The sequence below is a fragment of the Orbicella faveolata genome, unplaced genomic scaffold (genome assembly GCF_042242905.1).
Source record: "Orbicella faveolata isolate gen_17 unplaced genomic scaffold, um_ofav_v1 contig_2, whole genome shotgun sequence".
Taxonomy (NCBI): Eukaryota; Metazoa; Cnidaria; class Anthozoa; order Scleractinia; family Merulinidae; genus Orbicella; species Orbicella faveolata.
The window spans coordinates 27,721,253-27,741,153 of NW_028301547.1; the positions used below are offsets into that span (position 1 = coordinate 27,721,253).

Here is a 19,901-nt window from a genome sequence, read left to right on the forward strand (position 1 = left end):
TCGAGAGAAGAACGATGCTTTCAAAGTTCCGTCGCTTTTTAGTTAATTTTCAAATAAGAATCTAAAGGCAGGTAACAGTTTGTAGTCCAGAGGAATTCGGCCGTATTGTGGCTCATGAAAGCGTGCACTTTTTCAATGGAAATTACGAAACCAGGAGCCGCTTGCGGATGAAAATGCGAAATGCTGAGTTGAATTTGAAAGGAGCTACAGTTATTTACGGTTTGCAGCCGCTTACAGCAAGATTGCCCGAACTAGCATAAAAGTTAGAAAGACTAAACTACTCCCACTGGTTCTACTCCGAGCACAGAGGAGAAATACCTAGAGCAAGCTTTGAGCTGACCACTCGTCGGTTCACTTCGCTGAGATGACCAGAAAATGAGCGTTACTACACTACATGTAAGTGTTGTTTTGAACAATTGAGCATTTTTACTAAAATAAAGCTTCTCATCATAAACAGAGACAGCTCAATTGTTGTTTTCTGTCGTTGTTTTACTTCTTTAGTATAATTTCCGCCTTCGTAACAAATGTAATGTCTTTTATCGAAGCACTGGTTAGTTTGAGAATTTGTTTATTTCGCTATGTGTTTTGTCGGCGGGAATCTAGCAAAACTTGTTATTTTGGTACAGTTTTCACACTTCTGTTGCTAACGATGGCCTCCGTGAGCCATATTTACTGTAGACATAGAGCTCGTTTCCATTGCGTTTGTCTGAATCACAGGGGATGTTTAATTTGGGTCAAATTTGTCAAAATTCCGAGGCAAATATTTGAAAGCCAGTTTACTGTCATTAATCCGTGCTCTGTTCTCTGATAAAGCACGCTGTTTCAGCCAATCAGAGCGTGTGTTATGTGGAAACTTTATTATAATTGTCTTTCACTTATAGTGGGTCGTGTAAGTTGTCCAGTTTATTTGTTTGTCATTACTCACTGTCATAAAATTAAAAGACATAGAAATAGTTACCAGTGCAGTTTATTCCATCTCCATAAAATCCATCTTTGCACGTGCAGTTATAGGATCCCCGGGTGTTGTTACACACAGCATTATCACTACAGTTTTGTGTTCCGTTGGCACACTCGTCAATATCTGAAACAGCAAAAGGAATCTAACTGGAAAACGTTTAATTGAAATGATGTGCTTACAAAATTTTCCGCTCTGACATAGTGTCTCATTTGTTACTATTTTATTTCCTCACGTATAAGTCACATCAAGTAACTTTCGATAACTAAGGCTCGTTCCAAACGCCGCTCCATTCATGCGCCGAACCTAACTGATGAGTTAAGCACGGCAGAAGAGCGATATTTGAATCAGTTTGGTTCGGCAGGTTAGGATTGGTGAGGCAAACAACATAACTCGCTTTTGAATATTAGTTTCAACTAGATGCACGAGATGCATTAACCCAAACTGCGTTACAGATAGTTACCAGTGCAGCTTATTCCATCTCCACCAAATCCATCTTTACACGTGCAGTTATAGGATCCCCGGGTGTTGTTACACACAGCACCGTTAACATCACATTTGTGTGTTCCGTTGGTACACTCGTCAATATCTAACACAATAAAAAAGATTCCTAAGGAATATCTGTACCGTAACGACAATTGCTATTAAATTATCTCACTAGAGATCAATTGTTATTATATTCCGTGTGATCTCCTGGCATGTCCTGACTGTTAAACTTCTAAACAAGATCCGACAACAGCAGTCTTAATAGCAACAACAACAGCAACATCAACAACAATAATGATAGCAGCAACAGAAAGCCAACTTTTATAGTTCTAACTCCCTGTTATAACTTCTCATTCTTGATATTTAAGCCCCTCAAAATTTTCATTGCTAAGTTGGGTAAGACCACTGATAACAAAAGAATGTATTAGTACCGTGTTCACAGTCATGGCCAGTAAATCCGGGACTACACAAACACTGGTAATCTCTGTCTGTGAAACCGGCCTGACAAGTTGCGTTGTTCTGGCAAGGTTTCTTTACACAAGCATTCTTCAAAGAAAAGAACAAAAATAGCCGTTATTACAGCGACATCCATTGACGATATCAACAGTTAAAACACATAAAAACTGTTAACACTAATTGCGCCACCTCGATTAATCGCATGAAGCGTTGATAAAGGTAAATTTGTCAAATTTCATCAAGGTTAATGTATCTTCCTTGCACAGTGAATTTGATGTGCACATAGTTATACCAAAATCTTGCCAACTACGCCTTGAATACTTTGCTTTTGCTCAAATTTTAAACGAAGGTGGCAGTAGTTGTTACTGGATATAGCTAAAGAAAACTATTATCATTATTATTTAGTAGAATTCTACTTGAACAGTAATGCAAATACTACAATCTAATTGGCTGAGTGATAGCACACTACCAGGCATTAGTATAAATCTACCAGCGTTCTATCACGAATGCCTTCCTCTGACTGGCTACGTCACTCACTATCTATTCCGTTGTAGATAGTAATTAGTGAGGCAGCGTGCGCTGGGACCACTTCCTTGTGTTTTCGACAAGGATTTAGATAAAGTCTTCAACGACCTATAGAGATTTATACTAAAACAATTAGATTATGATTTCATGCCACGCATGACATGATAGTTGAGGCCGTCTCCGAAATGGCGACGTTTTTGCGTATTTCCAAAGCTTTGGAGGAACACTTTGAAGAAAAAGTCTAAAGAGAAGTCTTAAGAAGGAGATTTTCGGTTTCTTGACTTAAATTATATTAGATTAAATTATTGAAAAAAATTGATGCGCGCGCACACAACTGCAATTTCACTGTAAAATGGGGTTGACTAGCCTACATGACTTGTACGGTTCGTGACATTTGTACATTTGCCGTTCTCTGTTCGGTCACTCGACCTTTCTCGTCGCCTCACTCGTGTTCATGAAGGGCACTTCATGTTGTGTAATAAGGAGGAATTTTAAGTGGAGTTGAGGCGTTCGACAATTCAATCCGAGTGATCTTTCCAAGGCGCGAAGACGGCGAAGTTTAACAATACGTCCGAAATAATTGGAAATCGTTATTTGTAGTGAATTTCAGTTAGAATTCTCCTAAAACAATTAGATTATTCGCTCTCGATTCCTATTTAAACAATAGAGTGTTTCTGTCGAGGAACTATCGGCTGATAGTTGCCCCCGCGGAAATCTGATGTTCTTAAAACAAATATTTGCCCGAGAAGCGAAGCTTTTTTAGATGAAACTTTTTTAGATGAAAGCCGTGAAAGCCAAACGTAAAATGCGAAAAAGAAAACAAACAAGAACCCTCTTATAAATTCAATTTTTTATTTTCTATAAGCCCGCTTGTTGACAGAAATATTTTCACGAGCGAGTACTATCCATCCGGGTATTTTCCTCGGACGGGTACTATGGGCTGATAGTATAAGAATCGGAGAAAATTTAGTGGTGAACTATAAGAGGTGATAGTTGATTCGGCCATCGGCCTCGTCAACTATTACCTCATAGAAATCTCGAGTTTATAATCTAAGTTGTTAAATAGTGGCAAGTAAATCCCACTGGGGCGAGAAATGTTTCCCTTGGAAGCCTATGTACCACTGCCCAAGAGCCCTATCCAGGCCTTTTATGTATTTCGTCCCAGTTCTTAAAAAAGTTTAGATGCTTAGCTCCAAACCCATCCCCCTTTGTTTATTATATGGCTTTTTCCTTTGTTTTGGGCAGCGGTCAACTCAAAAAAAAAAAGAAAACACCTGACCTCAATGAGCTTAAAACTTGAGCCCGCGATATAGTCACGTGATACTGGTCGGCGGATACCTTGTTTTAACATGTGCCAATTAACCATAACATGCATGTCCAATATCAAAGATTTATGCTGTAAATCATGACTGCATGTCTCGGTCAACCTATTAGCTGGAGTATGGCCGCCTTGATGCGTGACTTTAATCCTCATAATCGTGTGCACGCGCCCACATGCAATACCGCTAGCCATGATATCCATGAGAATATCCATTCATGGGTTTCCTTTTCTTTCCTATATAGGTATGGAGCTCCACTTGAGCGGAGTTTCGCCATAAAAGGTGATATTTGTCGGCTGGGGTCGTTTGAGCTGAGCAAAAGTGATGTCAGTTATTCAAACTTGTCGAGTGAGGAGCCCATGACCTGTCGAGTGGTAGTTTTGTTTGTTGTCTTTTCTGCCAACAAACAAAACCACATACACAAAATATGCCTTCTTGTTGTTAGACTGTTCGCAGCCGGTCTTAGGTTCTCAGGTTCGATGTGGTTTAATTCCCGCGAAAGTGAAACAAAAAGTGTGCTATGGACGAGAATGGGTTGGAGTTGAAAAAATTATTTTCTTCTCGTTTGTGGACCACCCTTGTCTCATCCCAATACCCTTTCGTCTTAAAAACCCTCGCTCCTTACTCCATGTCTGATTCACGAATAAAAACACCGTACGCAGTACGCAATTTCGTCTGAACTGGAGAAACACCAAGGATAACGAACAAGAAAATATTTGATAGAATCACACAGCTCAGAAAATTCTCGCACACTGATTGATTATAGCGGAGCTCCGGCGGCCGCCAAGCGGAGCCCTATACTCATATAGGAAAAAAAAGGAAACCCATGAATTGATTTTCTCATGGTTACCATGGCTACTGGTATTGCTCGTGGGTATTGAGTCGCACAACATGGTGGCCATACTCCAAATAATAGGTTGACAGATATGCAGCCTTGGTTTACCGTATACTTCTTTGATATTGGACATCCATGTTATGATCGCTTGACACCCGTCAAAACAAGGTATCTGCTGACCAGTATCGCATGAACATATGTATCACGTGAACACTCATGTCAGTTTAACTTGTTGAAAACAGGACAGGATGGTTCGGAATCCGGTTAAAGCTAACCCAGGAGCTACGCTTTTAGGCTGGCCTAAATCTATAATTATTATCTAGGCGAGGTATTCAGCGTGAAATTTCGACTCTTGAAAGCGAGGCTTTCCGTGATATTGCACTGGAGCGACAACAAAACAACAACTCAAAAATGGTATAAATCTTGTGTGCACAATTTGGAAATGAAGTTTGCCGACCACGAAGTTCAAATAAAGTTTTCTGATTCTAGCTGGATACAGTTGATTCAACTGGAATCAGGAGCCATAATCGGGGACGGAGACCGTAAGCGCGCGCAGTCTCTAGTATTGAGGTTGTCCCTATGATATGAGACAATTTTTCTATTTTCAGAAAAAATTGCGCCATCACGTGCGGCACACGCACGTACATGTTGCGAGAATTTTTGCGGATGTAGCGCGGGTAAATGGCGTCCGAAATTCCCGAAATCTTTGATGCTTTTGGCCCACAAATCAGTACGTTCATATCTGTTGGAATTTTTCTTCAGTATTTTCGTCGTAGGCTACTCCAGTTTAAGTAAAGTAAGACAGTGTCGAATTTAGTTATGTCCCGCTTTACATCACTGACCAAGTTGTGTTCTGCTGCTTCTTTTACAAGAGCTCTACATTATTCCACTCTAAGTTTCACATATGTTGAAGATTAATAGCTTTTCCATAACACAGCAAAAAACCAGTTGGATATATTTGGATATAGCACCGTTTCAGGACTTCAAAGTTTCCTTTCCCTTGCCACACGCTTGCGACAATTTCGCCAGAGTCTATCTCGACCGAGAAGAAAAAAAAAAAAATTGCAAGTTTGAGTTTCGCCTGAATTGTAAGCAACTCTTGATGTTTTATCAAGGCCCAATAAGTGACAATAACGTTTGTGTCTGAAGATGCTGCTCAGTTTCGTTTGTGTAAAAATCCAACAAATTGTCTGTTGTCGATGAAGAAGAGCGCCCGCCGATGCGTGTTTTGTACAGTCAGTAAAACGTGACAAATTGGACTTCCGCACTTTCGTGTGAAAACGTACATCGAACTCATATAATATCTCTGGTTTTTAAATGTGTTTAATAGCCCATTAACCGATCTTTTCGAGCCGTTGCTAAGGAAACTTTTGTCTCATCTAACCTCCTCATTTTTAGTTAGTTCAGAGTTATTTCATGTGTTTCAACTTTTTCATGACCAGTAACACTAGTGATAGCGTCATCAGGCCACGCCCATTTGTCATGTGACTAATACAGAAAAAATGCAAAGGCTCCCAGGCAAAATACTTTCTCGGGATTTTTTTCATTGATTTAATATTTTAATTTAAATCCTCATTACGCTATCCATCGATTTTGTTTCATTTCTAAGAGGTCAGATTTTGAGAGCATTTCAAAATATTGAAAAATTCGTAATTTTCTGAAAAAAGCATGATTTCGAAAAAGGAATGCATAGCTATTTTGCCAACGTTGGCTTTAATCGAAATTCGTCGAAAAAGGCTGGATTTAACTAAAAACCGCGTTTCCTTTAGCATTTAAAGAAACCGGAAGTGCGCCAGATATCTATTGGAAGTTACCCTATCAGCGCGTGCGCAATTTACACTACCAGCGTACTTCGGTAAGATCAAACAAAGCCACACGGAGTTAGTTTTTCTCTTTCTATTGCTCTTGTTTTTCTGTCTTTCTCTTATTTTGTCTTTGCTTGTACTTTTTTTACTTTGCATTTTGCGAAACACAAAGAAAAACATCTAAAATGTATGTGAATTTGCAAGTTTTTGAGTTGTTTTTATTTTCCGTGCTCAGGCTGACGTAAGTGACCGGAAATGAAATTTCACCTCCTTAGCAACGCGCGCGAGCGCGCGCATGAATCGGTTAATGGGCCCTTAAGGTTGATAAATGTCTAAGAACTGGCCAAACAAACAGTTCAACAATGAGAAACTATCAAAAACAGGGTTTGGTTATGATTAAGCATTGTTTGGGAAACTCACAAATTAACTCGATACCAGATTAAAGAGTTTTCTTGAGTAACTTTTCTTTACAGAACAAACGCAAAATCTTAATCATACAACTAGCGCGAGCAGATATTATTCATTCAAAGTCTTGTTTTCGACACTGAAAAACTAACCTTTTCCATTAGCGCAGAGCATAAAACTACATATAAGAGCCCTGGTTCTTATTCCCAGCCTTACCCCCTGCCACCGCTGTGAAAAATCTGCAAGAGAATCTCGCAACTCTCACCATTTGATCACGCAACGTGACAACATCCACGCGAGAGCCCCCGACATGTGCCTGGATCCGCGCGGATATATGACGTCAGGATGGCGCAATTTACTCTAAAAATAGAAAAATTGTCCCATATCATAGGTGCGCGCGGATCCCAACCAGGTGATCTGGTGACGTCATTGCGTGAAACTGGAGAGAAAATTTTATTGCCGTATCCCATAAGGGAGCCCGCGCGTAGTGGTGAGTTTGCATTTGAATGATGGCGGTCACTGTCAGTGGGTTGATGCTTTTCAGAATCATTTTGTCTTGTCTTATACCGCGCTTGGAACTCGGAATTGTGCTCTAAATATGAGAAGTGTTGATTTGGACAGTTGGGAAGTCTCTTTCGACGGTGAATCTTTTCTACACTTGGATGGAAGCGATTTGAGTACTTTAATCGCACAACATGCAGCGCTGGCCGCATCGCAATTGTAAGCTTGAAAATCACTTGGTGTTTTACTTCAATTTGCTTTTAATAGTGTTCTTTCTATATAGTATTAAAGGTACTGTATTCCATCGATCTCTAGTTTGCTTTTACTTCGTCATTCATTTTATTACTATCGTATGTCGGCCACAGCACTGGTTCGGTCGACCATTCGATCAAACGCTCTCCAACTCAGTAAAGAAAAAAATTTAATAATCTGAATGGCACACGCTAAGAATTGCTAGGAAAGATTGGCCTGACCTTTAATGAATTTGGAGAGGTAGTTGTGGGCTATGTTGACATTTAGAATTACATTACACTATTTCTAAGTCAGTCAGGTGTACAGAGTGCAGTTACAACACCAACCAACAGCATCATGATGGTTTCCCATGGCTGAAATGGTCACGCCATTTCACAGGGGAGAAAAGTGTCAGAGTGAAAATCATCGAGCCTTATAATTTACTGAGCACAGTGTAACAGTTGCTCTTTGGTTGGGAAATGATGACTATGACACTGTCCAAAAATGCACAGGGGCAGTTTATGAACAGCTTACGCAACTTCAAACAATCAAACATGCACTAACCCACACCCCTGATTCCCTGGCGTTTTTTTGCAAGTATTTCGCGAGCGAAAGCACAAAAATAAACCATATGCGCAGTCACCACAGACACAAGATCAGGTTTCAAGACATCGTTTATTTAAAGTTCAATAAATGATGGGTCGAAATATTAAAAAATGTTAACAAAAAGAACTCAACCTGATGTACAAAACTGGTGAGAAAACAAGAAATTATTTTATTTCTTTACCGCACGACAAAATGTCCCACAGAAGCAAAGAAAATTGACTTTGCGAAAATGAGTTAATTATTGACTTTGGAGGACAAAAAAAAAAAAAACAAATACCACCGAATTTCGTTCTTGTAACGGCTAACATTTGAGAAAACAACGAAAAATAAACGCGAGGAACTCTTGTAAAATCAATCTGAAAACAAGAAATCGAGTAATTTCTTCGCCGCGCGACGAAATATGATGGCGCAGCGAAAGAAAGATGAAAGTCGTAAATCAAAAAGACGACAAAAACAAGCGAATTATTTTGAGATCAGTCGTATTTCAACTGTGTTAAATTAGTGGCCATTTTGATTCTTTTCCCAGCGGTTCTGTAGTAGCTTAATAAGACGCGGAAATATTTGAACGCAGCGAATAAACAAAATAAACAAAGCGCCTGGAGGTCGCCATAAATTAAATAGCAGAAATCCAGCGTGCAAGTTACTGTTCACTTTTAAAACCTAAAACTCCCAAATACAGGGAACCAAATGAAAGAAATGCGTAAGCAAGGTCAATAACAATAGATTCTCATTCAAGCTGAGGCGAAGAAACCTATTTAAAAGCAAAAAATTGTTCAAACTTTTGCACACGTGCTTCGCTGCATGACCACATGTTCAAATTATTCTTTACGCTAACGCGAGTTTTTGCCGACCGCTTTTCCAAACATTTTAACACCTGTGGCTTTACCAATCGTTCCAAAAGTTGAATTCAACTTCGAAGTAATAATGTACATCACCATTTTTGTTTCTTAAGTCCGAAAAGCTGCTTTAAAGCTGCGATCTGAGAGCGCTCTGATCTTCATGTTTTCGCGGTGGTTGTAGGAAGAAAACTTTCACCATGTTCACCAGAAAGTCCTACGGACTCTGTACTACTTGATCCTCCATACTGAGGCCACCTAAGCATTGATTTGTATTTTTCCTTTCTATTTTAAAGCCCAAAGCAGTGATTTATCCCTGTTAGGAGTGAAAACAAGACTTTGGAAGTTTTTAGGTTTGTCCCGCAAACGCGCCATGATTACCTGCACTTTTCGAGCGCACGATTTTAAGAAGAAAAACCGCTTTTCAAGACAGCAAGCGGCGGAAAATGGGTGGAGCAAACTTTACAAGTAGTAGGACACAAAAAACCTCATAGAATAAAACTATTGTTGGGCTGTGGAAGAGAGCCTGGAACAACGAAGCTGCGAGAAATGTTGAACAAAGTCCCGCAAGTAATGGAGGAATTGCCATTGTTTACGATCTCTGCGACGACACCAATGAGAATCCGGAGGAAAGATATCCGATTGTGCAAGATCCATCTTTAGTTCGAGCAGCACAGATGGCTTCCTTGCGTCTTCTGCACACACTTCCTTCAACTAACAAAGCTGAATACGCCATCAAAATGTATGGATCAATGGAAAGAAGGTTCAACCACCTCTCGCGGGAGAGAACTAGAACATGTCATGCGCCCATCCAGAAGGCCCACAAGCCAACTCACTGACTTTGTTGGTCTAGACAATCGTGTACTGAACTTTTTTTAGTTTAAAAATCTTTAAGAATACTCGGTAGTAAAGTTATAACTCCACTCACAACCAAAGCATGATGAGAAAAAAAGCCTTCCGACTGAAAACTGCCATGTTTATCCTCACAGCCCTATCGATGTGTCGATGGACTACATGCCGAAGGTCAGGACAAGCTCTACTAGGCGCGCAAAGAATTCTGTGCGGCTTTAAAAATAATTTCTCCTTGAAGATGATTGGTTAATTATTTACGGTCAGATCACCTGGAAGACTTAAGGTCTCCGTCCCCGATTATGGCTCCTACTGAAATAGCTTTTCTCGAGCGCGCGTTGAATATTGCAACATTAACACAGACGTAAATGAAACAGGGTTTTCTTTCATTGAAAAGGAAGGCTATGTGATTCAAGGAAAATAACCTGACTCGTAGCCTGACTTAAAAAACCGGTATCGATATTGGTTTTTCGCATGAAATTTAACGTGGAATTCACTCGTCAGGTAATGAATTTTCTGTAGAATATACCAGCTCGCTTTGTCTGAGATTATAATTTTTTTGACAAATGATAAAAGCATGACAGTATTTTAACAAATTTGCATAGGCATGACAAAACCACCTGTTCAAGTTAAGTGTAAATTAAAACTTCCTCTCGGTGGTGTGTTGACGTTTTAATGAAGTGACTTATTAAAAAAAAACTTATTTTACCCCAGATAGTTGATTAACATTTTACCAAACACAAATTTTGGCTCAGTTTAGTTTTCCACAGTGTACGAAAAAGCGAAAAGAGCTATATGAAAAGAAAATTAAATTTAAGCTACTCATATATAAACAAGCAGAATCAAAAGGAAACAAAACAAAACATCAAATCAGTTGCTAGAAACAGCCCGACGGTGGGCACAGAAGAGACCTCGCTATGTTGCAACTGGGGCATTTCGTTCATTTGGTTACTTAACGTCCCTAAATTGTTGTCATTGAAAAACGATATTTTCAGATTTCGTCACCGACTAAATTTGCCGCCTTCAAATAAACCTTATATAAAAGATCTCTTTAGGTGTTCGTTAAACGCTTGAGTTTGCTTACCATTAAATTCTTTGTAATATCAGTCTTTTTTTTTACTCTTTTAAGAGATGAAAAACTTTGAAACCATTCACTGGTTAAAAATTTTTTAAGCTTCGACTGCTGCAACTGCCGCCTTCGACAGGTGTAATGATAAAAAAAGTGGCGAAAACGGATCTGGAATAGAAATGCTATGAAAGACTACAACAGAGTAATACTATGGATATAAATCTAAGAATTTTGTTGAAAAAAGTGTTCTATTGTCCTAAAAGTAGGCTTGAATTATTGCAAAGTCTGAAGCTTGTCATTTTGTGCTAGGATTCCAGCTACTTTCTAATGACGGTAATAACATGAAAAAAAGCTCATATGCACGGTTAGCAACTCTACAGCTTTAGGCCATTGCAGTTTCACTGTCACGATTTTTAACATGCCTTGCTTTGTACCCAAATAAGTTGCAAAATTACTTATAACGTTTTTAGGATTTTTTTAGGTGTTTTTTTCTTTCTTGCACGTAGAAAATTTTAAAACAGGTGAATGTTGTGAGCATTCATAATCTGCGCAAAGTGTTGGCTGATTAATTATCATTCCGACCGGAGCAAAGCTATATATTAATAAAAGTCTCGTCTGGACGCCTTAATTAAGTGGAATTGAGTCAGTCAAGGATGCTGAAAACTTTTGTTCGTCCTTTTGCTACACGGTAATAACAACAAAACAAGCTGCACTAAAAAGATAGTATGTTCGAGAATTGACTGCAGATAAACTTACCTTGCGCCTCTGGGATCAAGTAAGTCAACAAGACGCGGAAAACAAAGCAAAAAGATACAACGAACATCTCTGAGACGGTCTCGTGGAAACCTTGTAAAACGGCTTCAAAATATCACATTCCAGCGAGAAGCTAAAACGTCCGGTTCAACTTTGGGTTCTATGATTAGCTAAACTTTGACACCCGCATGAGTCATCAGTTTTAAGTTGTTAATCTAATAAACTACCAGCTCCAGAAAGAAATAAGTCACACATTAATCATTGGTGGTCACAGCAACAAAAGAGTTACTCTGAACTGTGGTTGGTAGATGAATCTTAACAATTCTATGTTGATGACGTGTTCTTATAACATCGTTTGCACTCTAAAACAGAAAGCGATGATGTTGTTGAATTAAAGTGATATATATTGTTCTAGCGTTTAACGTGAAAAAACGAAATTCTCTATTCAAAAATGTGAAAAGTTTTAGAAAAGGAGATTTGATTAGCGCTGTTACCTGTGTCCGATGAAATATAAAAAAAAGCGCGCTATCTCCGAGTCGTGGACACTAGTTGGGCTGTTTGTCGCAGTGCATCAGTATTTTCATGTAATATGTAGGGTTTTGAGGGTGACGCGAATCATGAACTCATTGGTCTCTTTTGTTTTGATTGGTTGGAGAATTACAGATTAACGAATTAAATTCTAATGTAGCTGAAACAAAACAATGCCGCCTCCATTGCCTAATACGTGCAGTAAAATAATATTTGAACATCAGTATTAACAGCAATCCCGAGATCATAATAGGCCATTTCCCAGTTGAGTTTTGCCTCTGTGTCAAAACGAGTCTTCGTGCGAAACCATTCATACGAAAATGAGTTCCGCCTGAAGATTCATTTTCATGAAAACTCAATTCATCTTCATATGAAAGGTTTTGCACAAAGACTCGTTTTAAAACAGAGGCACAAGGTAACTCGGAAATGACGCACACTTGTCACGTAATCTGCATATACGGCTTTGAATGACACTGGAAGGTTTTTAACCAATAGAAATTGTACGACGCAGAACCTCGTATCGCGGGGGATAATTTGAGTTTTTCAAGTGCGGCTTTATAACAGTCTTTTCTGTTTGGAAGCCTTATTGTCCCACCTTTCACTCTTCGTATGGATGGAACGCGCCTCTTCGTATACCTTTCCTCGTAGACATTTCTCTATGATCTTTGCCAAAAAAAATACAAAATATGCTGGGAAAACCCTCCACAAATGACAAATAATTTATTGATAATGCTACTATAATGAACTGTTAGTGTTCTCACAAGATCAGTGGATATTAAATGGAACAAAATTTTCCTCACTGAAGCAAACTTTGAAAGGTTAAGATCAGACAAATGCAAGATATATACCGTTTAAACTATACCGTTTATACCATCTCAATTATGTTTAGCGAGACAAGATTTTAAACATTTCAAAATCAGCGGTAAGACTAAAAACCTAGATCTTACGCCAACTTCAAAACAAGCCTCCTGTTTGGACTTAAGAGCCAGTTCCTATAAATACCGAGAATGAGATGACAGTCGCGAAATTTTCGATTTCTTCATATTTTGCCCAAATAACCTCTGTAGTGAGTTGTTTTCGAAAATACCATTCAAAATTCCTGAAGCGCTTTAGTTTTTTCGAAATCGAGGAAAGTTTGAAAATCGCCATTTTAGCTGCCTGACGCCGCCGAAAATGGCCGAAAATTGTGCATTTTCTTTTCGCTCGTACAGATCAACGCGATAATATCTACCAATATACTTTGGGTAGTTCATAGTGCATGTCTTGCTGTTTCTAAAGCATTAATTTGATTAGTAAAACCTCCAAGTTTAATAATATTTTAGGCCGATAAAAGTACCTTCATCGAAGCTCGTGAGCGAAATGGCTAATATTAGCTAATTTTAATACCATCAAAAGCCCACTGGTACTTTGAATTTGAAGTCGAAACTAAAATTTTCTGCAAGCCCATGCTCTGTATTATGTTGTGTGAAAGTCTCTTCCGCGGCCCGAAAAAAACTAACCCGTCGAGAGACATAAACGTGTGGTACATTTTTTGTAAATTCGCCATTCGCGAAACCAACGTGGAACTTGGCCAGTTACCTTCATCAAGAACAAAAATAAGCGAATGGAAACCTTTTTCGTCAATAAGGATACTTGTGATCTGTTTTTTTTTTTTTTTTTTTTTCCTTTTAGATTGACCACATGATTAACTTTTGCAAACATTTGCAGTTAAATCAAAATAGACGCTGCTTTTGGTACATTTTAATGTTATGCAAATTTATTTCGATCACCGGCACGTGCATATCGCCCGAAACTGATTTTCCCTCCGCCTACTGTATGTTTCTTTTTGAAGGTTACAACTGTAGCACACATTATTCGTTCAATATCGGCAGTTTTAACTTTTGTGGAACACCCATGGCCACAGCCGAGCTTGTCTTTAAGTAAAAATAAACATTTTGAAACGTGAAGTTTGAGTAAACAATCGGTTACAGTTGCATCCATCATGTTTGGCGTAAATATTCCAACACAACCATTTCATGTAAACAGGTACACTTTACTTTAAAAACAACCGTCTCATCGCAGCATTTCTTGAAATCCTGGTCTGAGACCAGGTAATGCCGATAACAAAGCGCGAGCAGTCGACGAAACTTCATGATCAACTGTCGAAACGTTGTACTTGTGGAATAAGCAAGATGATTCAAGCTTTGTATTTCTTACCCGTGTGCTTGCAATTCTTATGGATACAATTGCCCCTGTCTGTTACCACCAGATTTATTAATGAATCGTTCGTTTCTTTAGCTAATATGGCACATACCTCTGAATAAAACACAAACTGTGGGATCACTTTTCTTGGGGTGTTCGAACAGTCGTCCGCGGCCACTTACAAAACGTAAACAGCATGACAGTAAAACTACAGAGCCTTTTTCGTCAATCCCACTACGCTGTTCAGATTTCTTTCGTACAAAGTTTCCAGGCTTCGGCTTTTTTTTAAATTCCAAGACTTCGCCTTTCTGTTGGCCAGTCCGAATAATTGTCATGGTGTTAGTTGAGTAAGTTCTTGACTTCGTTTGGTGGTCCCAGTTCAGACCATCCGGCAAATGTGGATTGCGTGACAAACGGCCACTTGCAAAGTGTCCAAAATGGGTGAAGATGGCGGCGAGTGAAACTGTTTGCTCGTGCAAGTAACGTGGTTCGCACTGTCAGCCTAAATAAACATTTTTGGACGAAATTGAAAGATGTAGGGGGGAGGGGGTGTTGTTTAATTCTGCAAGAGGACAGAACTCGCCGAACTGACAGAGCCGTGCGCGGGTCCTGCTATCACGGCATGTCTACGTAGATTAATGGAAAGTATTACCGCGTTCACAAAAGTTGTGAAAAAACCTTTCCTCTTTACCTTTAAAATACATGTTTGTCGTTGGTACTTTTTGAATAGAAATGCGCCGGTGATAGGGCTGGAATACAAAAAGGACAAAGGAGGCCTAGAGGGCATCAGATCTTAGATACGCGGTGTGAGTTTACATACATGTTCACCCCTGTTGCCCTCTGCTAAACTATATAGACAATAATATGGGCGCTTTCCAAAACTCGGATACTCAGAAGAGCTAAAATTTTCCTTTATTTTACCTTGAGAATTCACAATTATTGACCTAGCGCACTTCCCATCAATAATTAGGCGGTATAAAATAGCTGGGCATTATGTATTGTAGCCTTATTTTGCGCATTTCAGAGGCAAAAATAAGAGCGAATGTATGGACTGTACACCGGGACAAAAAAATGTGTCTGTTGTCGAGAGGAGTTCACTGTGGAGAGGTGACCGTTAGTGGACGTTCGACTGTATAGTTTATATAGGTTTAAAAAGGAACCGGTAACAGGAGTGAATATGTACGTAAATTCTCAACACGTACCCATTTAAGACTAGTGCCTCCTAGACCTTCTTTTTCCATTCCAGTCCCTGGTGCATTTCTATACCAAAAACCTGGAGCAATATACCTGTATTTCAAAGTTCAATAGGAAGGGTGTGTTTTTTTATTAACGGTAATAAAATCGAAACTTTCTACAACGGCCACCTTGGGACAGAGGAAAGTCGCCGTTATGGAGCGGTATCAGTAGGGTTGAAATATGACACCGATATTTTCTTGGGTTTCAACATTTTATCTTAAAAGAGGCTTAGTGTAACATGTAAATTCGTAACACAATCAAAATATATCAATAAGACAGAAACCGAACAGAAATAGAGACCAAAGACCTGCGGAATGGATCAAGTTTCGTGACCATGTCCAATAAAAAATGGGGTTTTGTAGACAGCGTTCGTCAGTTGTTGATTAACTGGCCGTTGTGAAGAGGTTTTTTTGGCAGTTGGGACGTGTTTTAGTGGCTGTTGCTGTTGTCGAGAGGTGGCCGTTGTAGAGAGATTAAAATAAGAGTGACCGTCCGCCGGAATGAAAAAAGTGGCCGTTGCAGAGAAGTGGTCCTTTGTGGAGAGATGGTTGTGCAGGATCGACTGTAGTTTCCATTTTTTCAACCAGACATAGAGAAAACACCCTGCCTACACGAGGCGAGCAAGGAGCAGTTTGGATTCCCTGTCCACGCCCTCCCCCTCCCCCCCCCCTCCCGGGGCGGGGGAGCTCGTCATACCTTTTAGGGGTTAAAAATGAAGTTTTAGTAGCGCTCAGGGTGTTCAGCCTCAAAAGGTCCAAAGCGGGAGCTTTTGCGATGCCTTTTAGGGTATTGAGCCGAAAAAAATATGACGCGGGGAGATAATGTGTTATGTAAGAATTGGTATCTTTTAGAGGAGAAAAAACAGGATCTTGGTCAAGTCAAGTACTTACTCAACCAAGGCCATGACAGTTATTCGGACTGGCCAACAGAAAGGCGAAGTCTTGGAATTTTAAAAGAGAAAAAAGAAAGAAATCTGGACAGCGTAGTGCGATTGACGAAGAAGCCTTTGTAGTTTTCTGTCTTGCTGGTTACGTTTTGCAATTGGCGGACGCCTATTGGAACACTCCAAGAGAAATGGTGTCACAGTATGTGTTTTATTCAGAGGTATGTGCCATATTAAGTGATAGGAAACGAACGATTCATCTATAAATCTGGTGGTAAAAGACAGGGGAACCGTATCCATAAGAATTGCAAGCACACGGGTAAGAAATACAAAGCTTGAATCATCTTGCTTATTCCACAAGTACAACGTTTCGACAGTTGATCATGAAGTTTCGTCGACTGCTCGCGCTTTGTTATCGGCATTACCTGGTCTCAGACCAGGATTTCAAGAAATGCTGCGATGAGACGGTTGTTTTTAAAGTAAAGTGTACCTGTTTACATGAAATGGTTGTGTTGGAATATTTACGCCAAACATGATGGATGCAACTGTAACCGATTGTTTACTCAAACTTCACGTTTCAAAATGTTTATTTTTACTTAAAGACAAGCTCGGCTGTGGCCATGGGTGTTCCACAAAAGTTAAAACTGCCGATATTGAACGAATAATGTGTGCTACAGTTGTAACCTTCAAAAAGAAACATACAGTAGGCGGAGGGAAAATCAGTTTCGGGCGATATGCACGTGCCGGTGATCGAAATAAATTTGCATAACATTAAAATGTACCAAAAGCAGCGTCTATTTTGATTTAACTGCAAATGTTTGCAAAAGTTAATCATGTGGTCAATCTAAAAGGAAAAAAAAAAAAAAAAAAAAACAGATCACAAGTATCCTTATTGACGAAAAAGGTTTCCATTCGCTTATTTTTGTTCTTGATGAAGGTAACTGGCCAAGTTCCACGTTGGTTTCGCGAATGGCGAATTTACAAAAAATGTACCACACGTTTATGTCTCTCGACGGGTTAGTTTTTTTCGGGCCGCGGAAGAGACTTTCACACAACATAATACAGAGCATGGGCTTGCAGAAAATTTTAGTTTCGACTTCAAATTCAAAGTACCAGTGGGCTTTTGATGGTATTAAAATTAGCTAATATTAGCCATTTCGCTCACGAGCTTCGATGAAGGTACTTTTATCGGCCTAAAATATTATTAAACTTGGAGGTTTTACTAATCAAATTAATGCTTTAGAAACAGCAAGACATGCACTATGAACCACCCAAAGTATATTGGTAGATATTATCGCGTTGATCTGTACGAGCGAAAAGAAAATGCACAATTTTCGGCCATTTTCGGCGGCGTCAGGCAGCTAAAATGGCGATTTTCAAACTTTCCTCGATTTCGAAAAAACTAAAGCGCTTCAGGAATTTTGAATGGTATTTTCGAAAACAACTCACTACAGAGGTTATTTGGGCAAAATATGAAGAAATCGAAAATTTCGCGACTGTCATCTCATTCTCGGTATTTATAGGAACTGGCTCTTAAGTCCAAACAGGAGGCTTGTTTTGAAGTTGGCGTAAGATCTAGGTTTTTAGTCTTACCGCTGATTTTGAAATGTTTAAAATCTTGTCTCGCTAAACATAATTGAGATGGTATAAACGGTATAGTTTAAACGGTATATATCTTGCATTTGTCTGATCTTAACCTTTCAAAGTTTGCTTCAGTGAGGAAAATTTTGTTCCATTTAATATCCACTGATCTTGTGAGAACACTAACAGTTCATTATAGTAGCATTATCAATAAATTATTTGTCATTTGTGGAGGGTTTTCCCAGCATATTTTGTATTTTTTTTGGCAAAGATCATAGAGAAATGTCTACGAGGAAAGGTATACGAAGAGGCGCGTTCCATCCATACGAAGAGTGAAAGGTGGGACAATAAGGCTTCCAAACAGAAAAGACTGTTATAAAGCCGCACTTGAAAAACTCAAATTATCCCCCGCGATATCGAAAAAAAGGATTTCGTGCAACCTCAGAGAAAACATCTCATGATCGAGTGTACATTCATTTGGGATAATCCGGTTCAGGATCAAAGATCACTCGATCACGATGTGCCAAAATAAAGACCCGATGGAAACACACTGGACAAGGATTTGTCGGCTCCTTTGATGCACCATGATCCGAGTGATCTTGGATTATAGATCCCGATCCTGATCATGATCCTTAAGGAACGCAATCAAATCTTATGTCCTCACAAGTTCGTACGTTCAAAAATGTTGCTCGACGAGTTATCATACAGGGCAATAAATTTATCGAATATGAGCTGACTATATCGTTTTCCACATTGGCTGAAAACTTGCGGAGAAAACTAAACTGCGCTGAACGCTCATTAATTTTAGTATCCACGATCATGCGAGTATGATTGCCAAAACAAATTAAAAGGCTCGTGAAAAAAGTTTAAGCTATTGCAAAGGCACTAAAAACTATTGTCTGTGTTTTTTTTACATCGTCAGAAATAACGATAAACCGAAGAAATATTCTCGAACGATGAAAAACGGAAAAAGGCTTTTTCACAAACCTTCACTTCATACTTTCTCCCCTCCTGGGACTTGCCAACATTTCAGGAAACTGTCCAAAATGTCCAGAAGTTCTCAGCTGCGCTTGGTAAAATAAGCTTTTTATGACATCCTCTATCTGTTACTGCATGGAAGTTAGGTAAAAATAGTCACTACGTAAATGTTACATTTCGTTGGGGCATTTCCCGGTTTCCGGCTTGAAGAGGGGCCACGTTCCATTTGATTAAACGAAGTTTGTGAAACAAAATGGAATGGAATAGAAGCTTTCGTTTCCGAGCATCCGGTTTAAAAATTTCGCTCAACCTCTCGGCGAACTAGTCCGGAAATTTCGGAAATTTCTGTTCGATTTGGTATTTGAACCGGGCAAGACAATCGTTCTTAGCTCCTCTAGCCGTAATGGCCTGTTTCCGGTATGTTTTGGCTCGGGGATTGGTACCAAATTTCAACCTGAAAGGCAGGCTTGGGGGAATAACGCGCAAGTGTGGAAGGAAAAACAAAGCTCTTCAGTGCAAGCAAGGGTAACAAAGATCATTTATTTAATCCCAGTGGAAATAGACCAGTGGAAATAGACCACTGGCTGAAGGGTTATTTAACCAAGTGTGAGATATAGGTATCAGACCTCGTATGGAATAAGTGAAGTAAGCGTTGAATTAGTAGCTTAGTATCCTATGTTGTAATGTTTAAACTTCCTGTAATTAGTCAGGTTGTAACTTAGTTTCATATATAGGGCCATAAGGGAGACTAGAGTCTTGACTGAAATTAAGCGCCCTATTGAAATAAAGTGTCATCATCGTCAACTTGTGGAGCCCGCACAGGGACTGCTTTAAACAGAGCTGAATAAAGACGAGCCTTCTCATTGTGGGGTGAATGAGGACG

The 19,901-nt window shown here is 39.4% G+C and overlaps 1 protein-coding gene across 1 annotated transcript in view; it reads right to left on the reverse strand.

Moving 5' to 3' along the window:
* Positions 1-19,901, reverse strand: part of LOC149112683 (uncharacterized) — a 66,777-nt gene that overhangs the window by 6,392 nt on the left and 40,484 nt on the right. Inside the window, exons 4-5 of the mRNA XM_089289357.1 lie at positions 1,419-1,544; positions 959-1,081 (exon numbers count right to left, since the gene is read on the reverse strand). Of these exons, the coding sequence (XP_089145483.1) occupies positions 959-1,081; positions 1,419-1,544 (249 nt within the window). The remainder of the gene's footprint in view (positions 1-958; positions 1,082-1,418; positions 1,545-19,901) is intronic.